The sequence below is a fragment of the Podarcis gaigeae genome (assembly GCF_964106915.1).
Source record: "Podarcis gaigeae genome assembly, chromosome: 4".
NCBI lineage: Eukaryota > Metazoa > Chordata > Lepidosauria > Squamata > Lacertidae > Podarcis > Podarcis gaigeae.
Window position 1 is genome coordinate 100,079,989 of NC_139677.1, and position 20,657 is coordinate 100,100,645.

The 20,657-nt window shown below is 42.9% G+C and overlaps 1 protein-coding gene and 1 long non-coding RNA gene across 10 annotated transcripts in view; both read right to left on the reverse strand.

Moving 5' to 3' along the window:
- The window catches only part of LOC310844042, a 207,123-nt gene that overhangs the window by 105,692 nt on the left and 80,774 nt on the right, over positions 1–20,657 (reverse strand). The window lies entirely within an intron of this gene.
- FCHSD2 (FCH and double SH3 domains 2) overlaps positions 1–20,657 on the reverse strand; it is a 149,568-nt gene that overhangs the window by 79,739 nt on the left and 49,172 nt on the right. For all 9 annotated transcript variants that reach the window (XR_014563583.1, XM_083736592.1, XM_083736591.1 and 6 more), the window contains exons 4-5: positions 2,702–2,778; positions 899–1,043 (exon numbers count right to left, since the gene is read on the reverse strand). Coding sequence is in view for 8 of the 9 variants with exons in the window: in XM_083736592.1 (XP_083592718.1) it covers positions 899–1,043; positions 2,702–2,778 (222 nt within the window). In the remaining variant the exon portion in view is untranslated. The remainder of the gene's footprint in view (positions 1–898; positions 1,044–2,701; positions 2,779–20,657) is intronic.

Below are 20,657 nucleotides of genomic sequence, written 5' to 3' on the forward strand. Positions count from 1 at the left end.
ACCCCCGACTTTTGAGAAGATTTTCCTGGGTTAAAAAGTAGTCTTATATGCCAGAAAATACATTAAGTTCTATCCTAACACTGACCTGCAACCCATTTACCCAATGCAAAATTAATTGCCACGATGTCACTTTAAAACCAGCTGAAGATTAGCATCTAAACTGATGAATTGGTACTTTTCACACACTGGACATGTTTCAGGTACACATACATGAAATATATTGCTACAAAGCTAGGAGATTGACCCTTCAGCTACTGAATCATTTCTCCAAAAAAGAGGAAAAGGAAAGGGGGAAAAAAAGAAGGAAAAGTAACATTTGCCTCCTTTAATCAGAATAGCCCCCTTTGTGTATTAAGGCACAAGGTTGCCTCTGTACTGATTTTTCTGGCCAGCTGCCTGGGATGCCTTTACAGGATGTGGCTGAATCATCTCGATTTCCGCTACACCCTTAGATCCTTCAATAATTCCTCAAACATTTTAAAAAGGTACCACACCTTAAATTCAAAGCCTACCCCAGACTAACTGGGAAAAGTTCAAAGCTACCTCCAAAGATGCTTATTTTTCATAGATTTCTTGCAGCGGCACGGGATGTATTTGATTCCCCCAGCTATTTCAGCTAAAATACAAGGCACACGATGGTACTTTGTTGCTTCAGAAAAAAAGAAACTCAGTTTTAACTTCAACAGAAAGCATCTGTGTACATCATCTCAAGAGTGGTAGAGTTGAGACAAGCCTCAAGGTCATCTGGCTCAATCGCTAAGCCCCTCTGCCTCAGATGAAACACACGTAACAAAATAACCTGAGTGGGGGGTACATCTCTCCCCTCACTCCTCTCTCTCCAAATCTGCACCCTGGAACACAAACGTTTGAAACATCGGACAAACTGTTAGGACAATACCTTCTTCAGCTGCTGTTCTTTAAAACACTTGACTGCCCTGGCAGGTTCAGAAATTAGGTTCTTGTAATTTTCACAGATATTGAGTCTGGATTGAGCCACTTGCACTGTGCCTTCAAGAAATGATTTCCACACTGGATACATGCTCCTAAAATACAAAAACAAAAAAGGAGAGAGAGGGGGAGAGAGAGAGAGAGAGAGAGAGAGAGAGAGAGAGAGAGAAAAGGTTGGTATCACTTGCACCAGTTCATGGGCTGTTGGAACCATCAAAGGCCTGCTGTGATAAGCTTGCTAGGCAATTTGAGGACAAATCGCTCATCTTCATGCTGCCGGAATCCTGTCTTTGGTGAGGTGTCTTACTCGAGTCTGTGGAATCAGTTTCAGTTATTGAGGCCTGACAATGGGGATAAAGCGACTCTGGCTGTCCATCCCACTCTTGCCCTCTTGACCCTTGCCCTTCCTGGCTTATCCGTGAAAGGGTGGGGGAGGAATGAGCAGGTGGATCCAGGGGGTAGTTGGCATATTCTTGCATGAGGGTGTGGTGTGCAGCACTTTGAAGGAGACAGTGCCCTTGGAACCATCTCTGCCCATGAGATCCAGGAGCTTCAAAGAGTGCCCATCACCAGCTTCAGCTGCAGCATCAGCTGTGCCTTTTCCTGGACAAATACGAGACAAATATGTCTATTTTTACATGCCCTCTACTGTATCTACATCTTATTTGCCTTTTTCCCTGTACTAAAAAGCTGCAACCTTTCCTTACAGGGAAGCTGTTTCAAGCCCATGATAATTCTGATATTTTACAGGGAAAAGTGTTCTCTCCACTCTTGAGGTTGCAAAGCACAGCACTCGCTCTCCTCTCTATTTAAATCTCCCTTTGTGTAGAGATTTTCAAAAGGGTTCATAGAATCATAGAGTTGGAAGAGACCACAAGGGCCATCGAGTCCAACCCCCTGCCAAGCAGGAAACACCATCAGAGCACTCCTGACATATGGTTGTCAAGCCTCTGCTTAAAGACCTCCAAAGAAGGAGACTCCACCACACTCCTTGGCAGCAAATTCCACTGTCGAACAGCTCTTACTGTCAGGAAGTTCTTCCTAATGTTTAGGTGGAATCTTCTTTCTTGTAGTTTGGATCCATTGGATCCTGGGGGGGGGGGGAGCATTCCACAAGCAGGGAGCCAACACAGAAAAGGCCTATTCTTGTTTTGCTGCCCTCTGGACTTCTCCGAGAGCCCTCAAAAAACAGCCTCAGATGATGATTGCAGAGTCCAGGTCGGTTCATATGAGGAGAGGCAGCCCTTGAGGTATTGCAGCCTTGAGCCATTTAAGGCTTTCTGGGCCAAAGCCAGCACTTTGAATTAGGCCCAGAACTTTATGAGCCATGGGAACTTCATAATTTCAATAGCTTCAATTCAAATTTAGCCTCTGACAAAGGGCTCATTCAATGCACAAAAGGTTTTGATGCAGCAGAGACTTTGCTGACACGAGTGGGGATGGGGTGGATGGGTGGGAGAGAAGTTCTTCAATTCCTGCCCCACGCCACAGCTCCTCCCACTATTCTGGAGGGGCACCAAAATCTGGAGCAGTTTTCAGAGGATGCAAGTAGGGGGAAGGGGGAATGAGTGAAAGTTGCCCCTTCCTCCAGCAGGGGCATCCTTTGCTCCAGAATTCTGCTCTGGGGATGGCTCCTACCCACAGAAGCCAAGTTGGGATACAAGTCCATATAGAATATCTGTAAGAAAATAAAGAGCATTTGATCTTATGCACGGAATGCCGTCGGCAACGCAAGTGAACTTGCTGAAATTACCTGAAGTCATGTCGATCATCAGCTTTTATTCCAGGCCACTCTTTCTTTAAGTACTGACTAGCCAATTTCTGAATGCCCTGTTTAAGAGAGAGAGGGGGGGGGGGGGGAGAGAATTATTTACAAATGAATTTGGACTCTTGGCATTTCTCCAAAATATTAAATGTGGTTTTTCAGGAGGTGTTGAATTCCCTCTATTTGAATTCCCAACAGGGCCAGCAACCCAAAACAAATCTACACTCTCAAAGAATTGCATAGCATACCCTCATGGATCACAGCAGTGATGGCTACCAAGATGCTTCATGGCGCACATTCACGAAAGGAGTTAAATACTGGTAGCATGAAAGCATGTGTTGCTGCATTTGTTTCACAGAAAGCCTATGCCTCAAAGTGGCTTGTGTTTATGCCTGTCACCCCTAAGACTGCTTTTTGCCGTCAATTTCAATGAAGTTGGTAACCTTGCAGAGAGATTTTCCTGAAGAGCATTAGTGGCAATTTTAGCTGTGTATTTAATGCTATTTTATTACCACTAGTGTTTAAGAAATCCAACTATTTCAATAAAAGAATTATATGTAGCATATGTATGTAGGTAAAAGGTAAAGGTAAAGGGACCCCTGACCATTAGGTCCAGTCGTGGCCGACTCGGGGGTTGCGGCGCTCATCTCGCTTTATTGGCTGAGGGAGCCGGCGTACAGCTTCCGGGTCATGTGGCCAGCATGACTAAGCCGCTTCTGGCGAACCAGAGCAGCGCATGGAAACGCCGTTTACCTTCCCGCTGGAGCGGTACCTATTTATCTACTTGCTCTTTGACATGCTTTTGAACTGCTAGGTTGGCAGGAGCAGGGACCAAGCAATGGGAGCTCACCCCGTCACGGGGATTCGAACTGCCAACCTTCTGATCGGCAAGCCCTAGGCTCTGTGGTTTAACCCACAGCGCCACCCGCATCCCTATGTATGTAGGTAGTGTATGGCTATTAGGTAACACAGCCTTTATATAAAGTACTTATGGTTGAAGCAGGAAAAGGTTTCACATATACACTAAAGGCTTGAATGAAGTTAAATTTGTTTTGTAGGTTTTAATAATTGGCCTTTAAAAGATTGTATCCATAAATAACACTTCAATAAGTTTTGTGGAGATTCATTTAGTGGCTTTGGATTTGTGAATGCAGATTTTAAAATTAATTTAATGAGTGATTGTTGACATTTTTCAGTTTACCCAGGAAGGCTGCTTATAATGGAAATTTGAAGTAAATGCTTTACTTCAACCCTTCCTTGACTCTTCAGCGGTGAATATTGCTATCCTGTTTTTTTATGCATGGTTGCTTATTCTGACTTTAAGTTCCTTTAAAAACCAATTTTGTTTAGTTTTTCTGATGTTATATTAGGCGACTGTTGAAGACCTTCTGTTGAAACGTATTTGACTTACATTAAAATATACTGTACAGGACTGGCCTAATAAGGATTTATTACTGGGTTGTTTGTAAATATAGTGTTTATTTTACTGTAATAAAGAATTCTGGATTTTTTATATACATTCCCATCCACAACTCTGTTTGTGCCATGGTTGTTTGACCAATTTTTTTAGTGGTTTGCGGGAATGTTGTCAAGGAATTGGGAAGATGACATGAAGCCAATACGGTACAACAGAAAGACCAAGGGGCCTAGATGTGGGAGACCCCAGAAAATTACTATCACAACTACTGAAGTATTGCGAGACCAGTCATGATCTCTTGCAATAGATTTGAAAAGAACACATTGTGATTTTACCAATACCCAGCTGGGACTCTGCACTACTGAACCTAGATAAAATTTCTGTCATTCACCCAAATTGTCAAAAGGCCTGCACATTTTTGGGGTTGGTGGGTGGGATCTCACATATGTAGCCATAAATGACAGTAAAAGTATCTCTTTTCCAGTGAAGACTAATACAGTGGGTTTGTATTTGCAGTAAGTGTATAATATAAGGTCCTCCTTGTTCTGTTCTCAAGGACACTTGCTGCTTCTCCTCTCAAAAGGTCCCCAAGACAAAGACCATCACTGTTTGGCTCCAACTGGGAAATCTACCAATAGTTTAACCTTTGGCACAGTTACATAGAGCATGAGGCTTAGGAGTGCGCTCAGTACTTGCTTGTGGGTCACTTGGCAACCTTTTAATTCAAACAGTCGTGGTTGCAATATTTAAATGAAGGCAAAATCCCATTATTGTACATATGACAATTAGTCCAACTGTAAAGATTCGGGCTAAAAAATCTGGGGTGGGTTTTTTAAAATTCCTACACAGAAATTAAAAGGTACTGTTGCCTAACCTTTGGACCCCCTAATATTTCAAGCTGAGGGTTTGCTCACATAATACACAATGGAAGGTAATTTTCATAGATATATGACATCCATGATATATTCCTGAGTATGTTAACTGGTCATTTTTAGAATCTTAAATACTTTTTGTCAGACACTGCCCTGCATTTCAAATGCAACATGTAGCTTTAACCCTTTCCTCCTCCTCAAGGTCCTGACAAGAATACCCTCCATCCCCACAAATGCTGTGAACAGCATGGAGAATATGTACTATATCACATTCTTCAGCCGCACCAGCCTAAGTTATGATCAGAATTTCACACAGGCGTGGTTCGCACGTAACACTAAGCCACCAGTCTATTTAGCCAAAATATGGTGTGGTTTGTTTGAATGTCCAAATCAAGCCCTACAAACTAATTCTGGTTTCTCTTCTGGAAATAAGAAGAAGAAGAAGAAGAAGAAGAGTTTGGATTTGATATCCCGCCTTCCACTCCCTTTAAGGAGTCTCAAAGCGGCTAACATTCTCCTTTCCCTTCCTCCCCCACAACAAACACTCTGTGAGGTGAGTGGGGCTGAGAGACTTCAGAGAAGTGTGACTGGCCCAAGGTCACCCAGCAGCTGCATGTGGAGGAGCGGAGACACGAACCCGGTTCACCAGATTACGTGACTACCGCTCTTAACCACTACACCACAGTGGCTCTCGCCATGATAAACCATGATGTGAAGCCACTGTTAAGCTTTTGACCATGGCATGTTCCAACTATGGTTTGGCATTAACGTGAACCTAGCAGCCTCGCGTAAACATGGTGTGCTTGGCCACCTCACTGCAGATGTTGGCAAAACGAAACAAGCTTTGGAAAAACAGTCCATGGCCTGTTTGCTTGCCTGCAAGGCGATTCCTAGATTGTTGAACAAAGCAAATGGAGAAATTGTATTGGCAGAGTAGCAAGCAGCCACATTGTTTGCATTTAGATACTCACATGAATACAGTGGTGCCTCGCAAGACGAAAAGAATCCGTTCCGCGATTCTCTTCGTCTAGCGGTTTTTTCGTCTAGCGAAGCAAGCCCATTAGCGGCTTAGCGGATTAGTGCTATTAGCGGCTTAGCGGGCTTAGCGGATCAGCTGATAAGCGGCTTAGCGGATCAGCTGATAAGCGGCTTAGAAAAAGGGGGGAGGAAAAAAACCCGCAGGAACTCGCAAGACATTTTCGTCTTGCGAAGCAAGCCCATAGGAAATTCGTTTTGCAAAGCACCTCCAAAACGGAAAACTCTTTCGTCTAGCGAGTTTTCCGTCTTGCGAGGCATTTGTCTTGCGGGGCACCACTGTATATAATTAACAAGATGAGGCCTGCGAAAAGCCTTTGAAAAATGGAAAGGAAAAATGGAAGGATAAAGAGGCTTTTTTAAATCCTTTAACTCTTTGGTTCCCCCCACCATACTCCCTCTTTAGACCTGACTCCAGGGATAATTTCTGCAGTTGCAGCCTCTCTGCTTGGGCTAGGGCTCTTCCGCAGTTCTTTGGAAGCCATCGTGGGCAAGGAAACCAACTCCTAGGGGCCTAGGGCTCTTGGTCCCCCAATAAAATATTTTAGGGTGCCAGCCGGCCCTCCCCCAGTTGGTGGATTGTCCCTTCACTGCATTCACATGCTCCCCAGCTCCTTTCCCTCTCTCACCCTCTCCACCCTGTTTCCGGGCTTGGGCTTGGGACTGATGTCCACATAGGCAAATGGACTGTGCGCGCACAAATGATGTGCATGTGTTTTAACTCAGCTTTTTATTTCTTATCTTGCCCCACCTTTTTTTCTTTTCAACGAGCAGGTAAAGGTTTTATAAACTCACAGCAGAAGAAATCATGGACTCTTCTACACTAGTCATAAGAAAATATATTTGTTCCTCTCTATGCATAGTACTCTGATATTATTCTTAAACTTTCACATAATATACCATTACAAAGGGAAGAGGGAGTGGAAGCTGAAGATCAATGGATCTGTCAAGCAGAAATTTAAGAGTACCAAAGGCCAGCTCCTCTGAAAATATCCTCCTATGCAATTAGTGAGCTCTCCCCTTTCTAGCCTGTGCTTTTATATTCCACCTTTACAGCCTAATAAGGCTAATCTGAGAGAAGATGAGAAAGTAGTGATGAACTTTCCCCACTGTTAAGGAAAAATTATCTGGTCCAGATAATGCATTTTGTTCGACACAACCAAGCCATCCTCTGACTGGAATTTAAATTGCAGAATGCTCTGCCCCAGCCCAGCTGAGCTGCTTCAGTGCACTTAGCAATTTTATCACAGGCAGAAGTAACTGCTGCATCAGTTAAGGACTCCATACCCAGGATATTAAAAGGTCATCTTTAAAGTATATTCAGGGATCACTTAACCCCACTGCAGAATACAAAAGAGCATGGCCATATCGGTTTTTACTGTTGTTCTCCTGTAGCACCAACACCCATATTTTTCTGGTTTTCCTCCTTGCATTTGCATGCTCTGGCAAAATGGGAAACAGTTCCGAACTATTTAATGTTTCAAATAGTTAAACCTTATCCACGAAAATTTCCCATTCCCCAGAATTAAAGAAAACCTGATACAATTCGAGAGGGAGAATGTGTAAAAGCAAGGCTTGCCAACTTTTGGCCAGGCGTCTGCTCTTGTGCCTTTAGCTGAAGTTATTAGTTGATAATAATGCTATTAAAAGATTCACCTGGTGCTTTTCACAGAACAGGCTGCTGCTAAAAGGCACAGAAATAGACCAGGCTGCCTGCTCCAGTCAACTGACAATCTTGAATTATATGGTGGTCAAATTGTTCAAAGAAGTGAGCATCAGGTCAGAGCTACAGTGAACACTCTCAAGGGCAAATGCAAGGCACTGGCAATATTCTACCCTAAGCTTTCCCCAATAAGCTTTCGTGACAGCAGCCACGAAATTAAAAGACGCCTGCTTCTTGGGAGAAAAGCAATGAAAAACCTAGACAGCATCTGAAAAAGCAGAGACATCACCTTGCCAACAAAGGCCCGTATAGTTAAAGCTCTGGTTTTCCCAGTAGTGATGTATGGAAGTGAGAGCTGGACCATAAAGAAGGCTGATCGCCGAAGAATGGATGCTTTTGAATTGTGGTGCTGGAGGAGACTCTTGAGAGTCCCATGGACTGCAAGAAGATCAAACCGATCCATTCTGTAGGAAATCAGCCCTGAGGGCTCACTGGAAGGACAGATCCTGAAGCTGAAACTCCAATACTTTAGCCACCTCATGAGAAGAGAAGACTCCCTGGAAAAGACCCTGATGCTGGGAAAGATGGAGGGCACAAGGAGAAGGGGACGACAGAGGACGAGATGGTTGGACAGTGTTCTCGAAGCTACCAGCATGAGTTTGACCAAACTGCAGGAGGCAGTGGAAGACAGGAGTGCCTGGCGTCTATGGGGTCATGAAGAGTTGGACATGACTAAACGACTAAACAACAACAAGCTTTCCCCAAAACTCTCTAGGCAAGTTTTAAAAGTATATCTTTAATTTATTGTCTTTTCCTTTCTAGGACTAAATCCTTCCAAGGCAACTCACAACCGATTAAAAACATACAATTCATTTATTCTACAGATTACAAACCATAAAACAACTTTTAAATGTCAACATTCCATAGAAAGCTCCAATATATGCTCTGGGTGCACATCATCCCAAAATATGAAAACTGCAAACAGATCATGAAGAGAAAGAGATGCTTACTGAATATTATCCAATTTACAGCTAGCAGTCCTGATGTAATAAGCACAACCAAATTGCTGGTTAGCAGTCACTCTTCCAAATCCAGCTTAATGCATTTTGTAAAAATGTTCTAGTTCTAGTTGAGTGAATTTACATGTATATGTATAAAGGTAAAGGTAAAGGTACCCCTGCCCGTACGGGCCAGTCTTGCCAGACTCTAGGGTTGTGCGCTCATCTCACTCTAGAGGCCGGGAGCCAGCGCTGTCCGCAGACACTTCCGGGTCACGTGGCCAGCGTGACAAGCTGCATCTGGCGAGCCAGCGCAGCACACGGAACGCCGTTTACCTTCCCGCTGGTAAGCGGTCCCTATTTATCTACTTGCACCCGGGGGTGCTTTCGAACTGCTAGGTTGGCAGGTGCTGGGACCGAACGATGGGAGCGCACCCTGCCGCGGGGATTCAAACCGCCGACCATGCGATCGGGAAGTCCTAGGCACTGAGGTTTTACCCACAGCGCCACCCGCGTCCCATGTATATGTATAGCCACTACATAATTTTGTAGTTATTCTTCAAAGTCTTAACTAATTTTTCTTTTAAGGGGCTATTTTATAAAGCTGCCTATCACAAAATTATGGGCTGATGTCCATTAGATAAATGTGAATTTCAAATCCATCACCACTTTGCAAATGCTGGAAAGATGCTTCTTTCAATGCCTTCTTTCTACAGAAGTAACAATATTCTACATTCCAAGATAAAACTTCAAGAAATGTTTTCTCTCTCTCCACACACAGTGCAATACTGTTTCCTCCATTACGACTTACTAATGGATATTTTAAAAACCATGCAAATAACTGCAGATGCTATTGCAATAGAGTAACAAATATAACATGAAATGCAACAGTATGAAATCCTTCACCACAAAAAACCCATACAATTATCTGCACAATTGGTTAGAGGTTTCATTGTTTTAAAGGAACAGTAAAGCACTGCTGCTTCATAAGTGTTCTCTCTGATTTATATACATTATAAAATGAAATAACAACAACAAACTTTAGGTAAAGGTAAAGGGACCCCTGACCATTAGGTCCAGTCGTGACCGACTCTGGGGTTGCGGCGCTCATCTCGCTTTACTGGCCGAGGGAACCGGCATACAGCTTCCGGGTCATGTGGCCAGCATGACTAAGCCGCTTCTGGCGAACCAGAGCAGCGCACGGAAACGCCGTTTACCTTCCTGCCGGAGCGGTACCTATTGATCTACTTGCACTTTGACGTGCTTTCGAACTGCTAGGTTGGCAGGAGCAGGGACCGAGCAACGGGAGCTCACCCCGTCATGGGGATTCGAACCTCCGACCTTCTGATTGGCAAGTCCTAGGCTCTGTGGTTTAACCCACAGCACCACCCGTGTCCACAATAAGCAAAGCACTGGTGTTTAACTGCGTATTCCTTTGCATGTAGCTGCACGGCTGTGAGAATGCATCACTAACAAGGACTGAAGGCAAAGGTTATGCCAGGACTCTTAGCTTTCTGCTGAAAGCAAATTTGCACGCAGGTGAACTCCATCATGCAATCCTCAGTGAAGTGGGGCAGTGCAAGAACTAGAGGTGTCTTGTATGCTGAGGCCACTGCCCCTGACAGAGCTGTTTAATTAGATGGGGTTGGGGCAGTGTGCCTGAACCAGTAGGATTACCAGACTGGCGGCTTTGCTCCACTCAATGCCCTGCTACTGCCAGGAACAGGCTTACTGTACAGCCAAACTCTTAAGCAAAAGAGCCTCTCAAGTCTGGACCCTGGAGTTCTCCGACAGAGGTTCCAGCCATACCTGCTGTTGCAAAGGGAAGCCCTCCTGCCACAGCCTATTATGATTTCAAGCTTATCTTCCCAGGCTCCCCGCCATTTCACTGCAAGTAGGACCAAGGCAGGTAATAAAAGGAAAGGGTTACGAGATGGTGGTGGAAGCTGCACGGAAACGGACTGGAGCTCCAATGGTCCCACTTAAGAAGTTTTTTTTTAAAATATATTTTTTATTAAGGTTTTTGAACATAAATGCAAAGAAAAAGAACAATATAACATATATCATAACATATTTTCTTAACTACTTAGGACTCCCTCACGTCTCCCGCTCCCATTTACATCGTTGTCAATTCTTACCCGCAATTTATCATCTTGTTTGCAATCTTATGTCACATTCATTTAACAATAGTCTGTTAATTCTCTAATAAATTTATAATTTAGCCTCAATTTACTTATCATCATAATTTCATCTAATTTAGTGGTGCACAATTATTTGTGATCTAGCATCCTTTCTTAACACTCAACCAAATTGCAATGTTTTTTTAGATAACTTAAATTTCTTCCAGTCTTCTTCAACCCTCTCTTCTCCCAGGTCTTGGATTCTGCCAGTCATCTCGGCCAGTTCCATATAGTCCATCAGTTGCATCTGCCACTCCTCCAGTGTGGGTAGATCTTGGGTTTTCCAGTTCTTAGCGATAAGTATCCTTGCTGCCGTTGTTGCATACATAAAAAATGTTCTGTCCTTCTTTAACACCTGCTGGCTGACAATACCCAGAAGGAAGGCCTCTGGTTTCTTGGTGAAGGTATACTTAAATACCTTTTTCAGCTCATTATATATCATTTCCCAGAAGGCCTTCACCCTAGGGCAAGTCCACCAGAGGTGAAAGAATGTTCCTTCATTTGCTTTACATTTCCAACATTTATTATCAGACAAATGGTATATCTTGGCAAGTTTAACTGGGGTCATGTACCATCTATATATCATTTTCATTACATTTTCCTTCAAAGCATTACATGCAGTGAAGTTCAGCCCGTTGGTCCCACTTAAGAAGTTCACGGGCTGGGCCTTTTGTTTGGTGCGCACATAGAGAACGGTAGAGCTGGAATGAAGCCCAGAGGCCATTTAGTCCAACCCCTTGCAGATGCGAGAATCACAGCTAAAGAATCCCTGGGAAGAGTCCACCACCTTCCAAGGAAGTCCATTCATAGTTGCACCTGGGTTCAAAAGGGATGCCCACCAAGGAAGAATGGCAGATGAAGGTGATGGATTATATGGAACTGGTGGAAATGACTGGCAGAATCCGAAACCAGGGAGAAGAATCGGTAGAAGAAGGTTGGAAGAAATTTAAAGACTATCTACAGAAACATTGTAAAATTAAGGAATGTTAGAAGGGTGCTGGAATGAAGTTATGTGGTTTTAGCAGTAATGTTATAAAGGAGTATGTAAAAATGGGTTGTTAACAGGTGACAATGCAAAGTTACAATATATTAAGATAAATTATTAAGATAAAAACAAAGATGGAAAGGATTTGCTGAATTAACTAACTGAACTAGAATACAAAAAAGGGAGGTGTGAGGAGGTCAAGGAAACAAGTAAATGAAAGATAAGTTATGGAAAAATTGATTTGTTTTTAATTGTTTTTATTTTTCAGTATTTTGTATTTTTTCTTTTTCTTTTCTTTATTTTTGTATTTTTTTTGAAATTTCAATAAATATTACTTTAAAAAACAAAACAAAAGGGATGTTACCACATGGAGCCACTCTTAGTTTGTGAATGCCAGGGGCAGAACCAGTGAGAGAGTTGTACTGTTGCGCTACCCAATCCAGCCATGTTGATTGTCTTAATCAGTTGATCGCATTACGGGCAGTTCTTTTAAAAATGCAAACAAGTCCAAATATGGGTTATGAAAATGAAACAGGTGAACCACGCTGTGGTTCCAAATGCAATTATTCCTTTTATTAAAGAATATGAAGGGGGGGGGGGAGTTAGCTTTGATGGTAGTGTGAGGAAAATAAGCCCCTCTCCAGGGGGGCAGTGGGAAGGTCATTGAACAAGACTTGGAAAATAGCCATGCTGTCAACTATTATAAATCTGATACATTTGGCCTTGCGCCTTTCCACAGGGAAACCTTTTAAAGTTTTATTATAAAGTGCTCCAGATCTCTCACATAACATCTACACTGCAAAATAAAGAAGATTTTCCCCTCCATACTTCTTTTCCGGATATCCTTTTCTGCAACACACTGCTTCCATAATAGCCCTAAACAAATATAAAAGTGGGTGGAATGTTTTTTGCTTTGTCTTCTCTTTGCATTGTATTAAATGAGAGCATTGCTGTAACTCTGTGTGCTGTTCCAAAGTCCAGTGATAAATACCTATCATTAAATGCTGAACACTTTGCTGTATCACACAGTACATACAAGCTAGCCAAATTAAGGGTTATTTCTTGGTTTGGTTAACAGTATCCTTGACTAGTACAGGGGAGCTCAGATCCCTATGTGCTGCATGCATGTGGGGCCACATTCTCCCAGAACAGGTTTAGTGTAGCAACTGAGACACATGCTACTAAGTCCCTGGTTCATCTAGCACATGGGTAGGCCAACTAAGGCCCGGAGGCCGGATCTGGCCCAATCGCCTGCGGACAGTCTGGGAATCAGCATGTTTTTACATGAGTAGAATGTGTGCTTTTATTTAAAATGCATCTCTGGGTTATTTGTGGGGCATAGGAATTCATTCTTCTTCTCACCCCCCCCCCAAATATAGTCCGACCCCCCACAAGATGTGAGGGACAGTGGACCGGTCCCCTGCTGAAAAAGTTTGCTGACCCCTGAACTAGCACCTCAACCATGAACAGAGAGTGACTTTAGGTGAACCACCTGTGTCTTAGACACAGCCTCTCATCAACAACAATACAGTGGTACCTCAGGTTAAGTACTTAATTCGTTCCGGAGGTCTGTTCTTAACCTGAAACTGTTCTTAACCTGAAGCACCACTTTAGCTAATGGGGCCTCCTCCTGCTGCTGCTGCGCCAACGGAGCCCGATTTCTGTTCTTATCCTGAAGCACTATTTCTGGGTTAGCAGAGTGTGTAACCTGAAGCGTCTGTAACCTGAAGCGTATGTGACCCGAGGTACCACTGTACTCCTGGCATTGAACTAACTTTCTCAGGAAGGAAAGTATTGCAGAACTGAGGCAAGAGATGAAGTTCTAGGCTTTGCTGGCAAATTAAAACCTGAGTCTGGGTTAGAGTTCTCAAAGTCCTAAAATGTGAAAATAAAGAAATGAGGGGAAAGTAACATGCCTTTAAGATCAGCCTCTGGAGCAGAGGACTGGGAAGTGGGCATTGTGATACCCTTCTGATAAAGGGACCCAGAGGGAATCCAAGAAACCACCAGCTGGTTATCTTAATGTCTGCTCCAGGAAAATGGGTGGAAAGAACAATTAAGGATAGACACAGGAAGCAAATGGAAGAATGTGCCTTGCCAAGGCAGAAACAGCATGGCTTCTGCAAAGGTAATTCTGGCCTCTGTAATCTTTTAGGGTTTCTTTGAGAGTGTCAGCAAGCGTACAAATGGAGACAATCAGTTCAGCATTGTCTAGTGTCCTTTCATTGATAAGAGTGACATGGTGCAAAGTGAAAATAGACTGTGCCAGATCACAACAGGCAAGGTAATAGATACAAAGGTAACTGTGGCAGGTGTTGGCTAGAACTCCCCAAAGAGAGCTGTTGTCTTCTGAAAGCTGGCTAGTCTGGACCTGCAGTTAATCCCATTCCAGCTAAGGGCCACTGCCCAAATTTGCAGTCACGGTCTCTTAGTGTGTAAGGGCAAGGAACACATCAGGGGGCGCCCTCCACATCTAAGGACTCTGGTAAAGACACATCTTCTGGCCAGATGGGAAACTGAGGCCAGACACAGAACATGACACACATTGAGTATTAATCCCTTATCAAGTCATCAGTGCCTTTACTTTTCCACACTTTTCAACTGCCTCAGAATTCACCCTTCCTCCAGGCACCTCAGAATGCCCACCCAGATGAGAATGGAAGTCTATTCTGTCTTAAATTAAATTATAGTTTAAATTAAATGAAAACTACTACCAAAAAGGGGGAAAGATTAAGTGCAGTTTCCCACAAGGATGTGTCAGGATCAGGGGACTGAGCTGTGGTGAGTGAGACTTTGTTGAGAATATTGAATCATTCCTTCTTCCATCCTATTCAGCTGAGCTCCCCACCCCTTAGATGGCTCAACCACTTCTGCCTTCAGAGGAGACTTGCTGCTAGCCTGTGAAAGGAACCCCTAGCTTCTGTTTTTCAGCAGCATGGCATTTTACATTTCTTTTTAACACCGACTTTCCTAGCTTTCTTTTCTGCCTGTCCTCTTCTGGGCTGCATCAATAGGAGTATAGCATCTAGATCAAGGGAAGTAATAGTGCCACTGTATTCTGCTCTGGTCAGACCTCACCTGGAGTACTGTGTCCAGTTCTGGGCACCACAGTTCAAGAAGGACACTGACAAACTGGAACGTGTCCAGAGGAGGGCAACCAAAATGGTCAAAGGCCTGGAAACGATGCCTTATGAGGAACAGCTAAGGGAGCTGGGCATGTTTAGCCTGGAGAAGAGGAGGTTAAGGGGTGATATGATAGCCATGTTCAAATAGGATGTCACATAGAGAAGGGAGAAAGGTTGTTTTCTGCTGCTCCAGAGAAGCGGACACGGAGCAATGGATCTAAACTACAAGAAAGAAGATTCCACCTAAACATTAGGAAGAACTTCCTGACAGTAAGAGTTGTTCGACAGTGGAATTTGCTGCCAAGGAGTGTGGTGGAGTCTCCTTCTTTGGAGGTCTTTAAGCAGAGGCTTGACAACCATATGTCAGGAGTGCTCTGATGGTGTTTCCTGCTTGGCAGGGGGTTGGACTCGATGGCCCTTGTGGTCTCTTCCAACTCTATGATTCTGTGATTCTTGCTTGGCTGATGTTTGCTGGTCATCCTTTCATCCCTGTCTCTGTGTTCTTATGTTCTGAATGTACTTCTGTTCTTGCTTCTAGTACCAGACATGATCTTCGGATGAAGGACGATACATAAATTTAAGGAAGAACAGTAATATTCTTGCTTCGGAATTCTAACAGAATCCACACTAACCTAAGTCCTGCGCACAGTGGCCAAACTAAGCCACAGCAATAAAATACTCAGTCTATTGTAGACAGAGGCAGATCAGATCTAGAAGGTGGGACAACTCATTCCCTTAGGATGCAGAAGTCTCTGAAGACCATACCTGTCAGATCCAGAGGGAGGCATCATCCTGTCAATGTCCTCCAGTTCATTCTTGCAAATCATGGAAAATCTCTCAAATCCTCCAAAAACAATTCCTTTAGATGAATCATCTGCTGTGACATACATTGCTCCCTCCTTTTTAAGGAGCAAGTAAAAAAGGGAAGTACCGTATTTTTCGCTCTATAAGACGCACCTAGTTTTCGGAGGAGGAAAACAAGAAAAAAATATTTTGAATCTCAGAAGCCAGAACAGCAAGAGTCAACAGCAGTGAACACGGCAATCCCTCTTGCTGTTCTGACTTCTGGGATAGCTGCGCAGCCTGCATTTGCTCCATAATACGCACACACATTTCCCCTTACTTTTTAGGAGGGAAAAAGTGAGTCTTATAGAGCAAAAAACACGGTATATTGATTTGAAGTCCAACTGCAGATACATGTGTTGTTGAGCAACTTCATAGGGGACTGATGAAGAATGTCAACCTAATGCTACAAAAAGCAGCTTTTTCCTTTTGGTACTCCATGCCTTGTAGGTTGGTATCTCCTCAGTGTGGGGATTCAGGACACTAGAAAGCATCAGAACCATCTTTGATGTGGATGCCCATCAAATCATCCTAGAACCATGGCCAGGGAAAGGATGGTTCCTCCTCATACTGGGGGACAACTGCTAATCCTAACACCCAGCCTCTCATGCCATACCTTAAAGTGGTCATATCACAAATCAATACTATGTGGAAAGCTGCTCATTTCGTGTGTGTGTGTGTGTGTGTGTGTGTGTGAGAGAGAGAGAGAGAGAGAGAGAGAGAGAGAGAGAGAGAGAGATTTAACCAAGCCAACATATTACCAAAAAGATGGTGGTATTCAGGTAGTTGTTGTTTGCCAGATGTTTATACGCTTGTTTTGGGTATACCCAATTGGAGCTTTACACTGAATTAGATGAAGTTTGTGCTTAACCATTTGCGTAAGATTTTCACTTATTTCTTGACTGATATTTAAAATACTGACTCCTTTTTATTTGTGCTTTTCCAATCTGCGTTCCTTCTAGACAAATATGTCTAAGCAACGGTGTGAAGGCATCTCATACACCCCCTGAAATCCAAGTGTTTTCCCTCCAATTCCACTGAAACAAATTTAAAATATATTTAAAGGCTCCTTTAAAAGCTCCCTTCATCTCATACATGATTAGAGGACGTGCTTATAAAAATACACTGTAACAGCTCAAGTATTTGAGCTATGTTAGTCCAAAGCGAGAGTTGAGCAACTTTAAAAAGATTCCTTTTAAAAGAGCTGTGGCCAATGCAACCCTGAGGTTCTCTTAAAATAGAAAATGCCTCCTTTGTTTTCCCCACATTACTGAATACCTGATAGACTTGTAATCACTGCAGATGTGTTTGCATTCAAGTTCCAAAGGTAACGAGCTTTAACACCCCAGGATATAGAATTGTTAGGTGTCAAAATAGTGGCAAAGTGTGTCTGAAAATATTTATCATTTCAAGTTGCAAAGTCAGCTGCGCTCTGCGCTAACTGCAAAGACAAATCAAAATAACTTACATTTTATTCACATACCGAACTGACCATAAGGTGCTTTTTAAGAAAGCTGACCTTACAATTAAATGGCATAAAAAGCAACAGCTGAAAGGGTGATACCACCATGATTTCCACAGCTGGTGGCTGAGGAAAGTACAGCACCCCGCTCTAACTGTGGATTTCCTTCCTTTATTTTTTCCATATGGGTGTCAAATTTAACCCATCAGTGTTGGGCTATATGTTTCATCACCTAACAAAGTTTGCCTTATTTTTGAAAGTACTAAGGTGCTTTTTGTTTAAGCTGTCTAAAAAACAATGCTTCCAAACTCTAGTTCAAAATAAAAAATTCAAAAAAGTTTTAGAATACAGTGGTGCCCCACAAGACGAATCCCTCGCAAGATGAAAAACTCGCTAGACGAAAGAGTTTTCCGTCTTTTGAGGTGCTTCACAAGACGAATTTCCCTATGGGCTTGCTTCGCAAGACGAAAACGTCTTGCGAGTTCTTGCGAGTTTTTTTCCTTCCCCCCCCTTTTTCTAATCCGCTAAGCTGCTAATAGCCGCTAATAGCGCTAATCCGCTAATAGGGGTGCTTCGCAAGACGAAAAAACCGCTAGACGAAGAGACTCGCAGAACGGATTAATTTCGTCTTGCGAGGCACCACTGTATACATTTCCACCATTAAATATCCACATTAATCGACTTCACTTCTTCCCCTTCCATGGTTCTTTTAATTTTCCTATAGTTTCTGCATATTCTGAAAAAACCCAACCCATTTAATTTAATTTCCCCCAATCCTATTTCTTTATTACACATTATACTGTTGAATGCCTCTGGTCTGGGGTGGAATGTTCTTTAAAACATTGTTTTCATCTCATTGCATATTATTTCCCAATATTCTTTGACTATTCTGCATGCCCACCACATATGACAAAATGTTCCTTCTACTTCTTTGCATTTCCAGCACACATCAGATTCTGATTTATACTTCTTTGCTAATCTGCTTGGAGTTAAATACCACCTATATATCACTTTTATTGTCTTCAGATTGTATAAATCTTTCACCTTTTACGAAATCTAGTTCTACAACAGAACACACTTGCACAGCTTAAGCTTGCATTCATGGCTGTTTTGGAAATATTGGCTTGCTCTTGCTTGGCGTTTGGTTTAATAACAGAGGCAAGCCTAAAAGACAACTAAACCAAGGATTGTGAATTGTTGTTGTTGTTGTTTAGTCGTTTAGTCGTGTCCAACTCTTCGTGACCCCCTGGACCAGAGCATGCCAGGCACTCCTGTCTTCCACTGCCTCCCGCAGTTGATTCAAACTCATGCTGGTAGCTTCGAGAACACTGTCCAGCCATCTTGTCCTCTGTCGTCCCCTTCTCCTCGTGCCCTCCATCTTTCCCAGCATCAGGGTCTTTTCCAGGGAGTCTTCTCTTCTCATGAGGTGGTCAAAGTCTTGGAGCCTCAGCTTCACGATCTGTCCTTCCAGTGAGCACTCAGGGCTGATTTCCTTCAGGATGGAGAGGTTTGATCTTCTTGCGGTCCATGGGACCCTCAAGAGTCTTCTCCAGCACCATAATTCAAAAGCATCAATTTTTCGGCGATCAGCCTTCTTTATGGTCCAGCTTTCACTTCCATACATCACTACTGGGAAAACCATAGTTTTAAATATACGGACCTTTGTTGGCAAAGTGATGTCTCTGGGATTATGAACATGTTTCTATTTTGTGCCCATCCTTCACCCTAAGGTCCCAAGGTGGGTAACCTTCAGGCCCAGGGGCCACATTATGCATCTTTCTGGGTTACCTTGGCCCCTGCCATCCCTCTGTAGCCCAGAATAGGAGATCAAGCTGCACCGCTTCTTACCTGACACGGCTCCCTCCCATCAGGAACCAAGAGGGCTAAAGTCTAATCCGGGGTGGCAGAGTCAAAGAAGAGGCATGTGCTCAATTACTTTAAAGGGCACTCCCATTCAAAAATGAGAGATTACCCCAAGGCCTCTGGGGTAAATTTCACTTTGCAAAGAAAAGAGCGCCTACTGGATTGAAACCAGCATGCATACATGTACACGGCTTTTCATTTTAGAATCCTGGCATAGTTTTTAATCTGCTGGTCCTTGGCTAAACAAACTGTGATAGCTCAACTGGTAGAGCCTGAGGCTCTTAACCTCAGGGTCATGGGTTCAAGCCCCATGTTAGGCAAAAGATTCCTGCACTGCTGGGGGTTGGACTAGATGACCCTTGGAGTCCCTTCCAACTCTACAGTTTTAATATTATATGAACTGTAAGCGTACTGAGTCTAGGATAATTCCAGGGTCTTCCTGGAAAAGCTGCTGGGGAGAGATAAAATAGCCATCAACTGCAAAGGGGATTTGGGTATTTAATTTGGCACATTTTACTAGAGAATCTTCTGCTATTCTAGTTTATGCAACAAACAATCTTAGTAGTTGTGACCGTGGTTTATATTGTATGTGTGGTGCCTGATGATTTTTATGGTTATTGCTGTTTTCCCTTTTGTTATTTTTCTGAATGATGCCATGGCCTATGGCTAGCGCAACAAAAGTCTATGATGATGATGAATGCTGGGAAGAGAGGGTAATATCATCATGATAGAGGTGGGGAAAATTCAGCCATCCAGGCTCAGAAAATTAGTCATTCCTCATGCAAAACATTAGGAAATGTGAGATTTTTAGATATGAAAATCTCTTATGTCTTCAGGGTACTCAAGGGAGACATACTCAGATGACCACTTTCAGATTTTTCTAGTCCCTGAATGTGCGCACACCAGGTAGATGGGTTTTTACCTTTTGGGGAAGTAATCTAACAATTTGTAACCGATTCTAGAAGATGATATCGAGGTTATTCCACTGTGGCAAATAAACTAGGAGTCCTGTGCCACCTTAAAGACAAACATAGATATTATGGACTCACTTATGCGTCAGCCAGTCCTCTGTTGTCACTTGTTTACTTAACTATATCTATTTTTAAAACTTGCATCTTACTTCCCATCCCCCCAAAAAACTCCAAAGCGCCTTGCAACAATACAAGATACAAAACAAATTCACCAAAAAATATTAAACCACACCAGAAAATACCACTTCATAAAAGCAGAAGCATTCCTAAAGCAACACAGAGCAACTCTCAAATCTCAAAAAAATGGAAACAACCAAAACATATGCACCCTGAGAAGAGAGGTTCTTCTGCTGAAGACTTTCCTTTTTTTATAGAATATTTATTAAGATTTTTAGTAATAATACAATACAAATAAAAAGGAAAAATAACAAAAATACAAAAACAAAAATAAAAATAATTAAAAACAAACAGATTTTCCATTGCTTATTTTCCTTAAGCTTGTTTCCCGGACCTCCTCATACCTCCCTTTT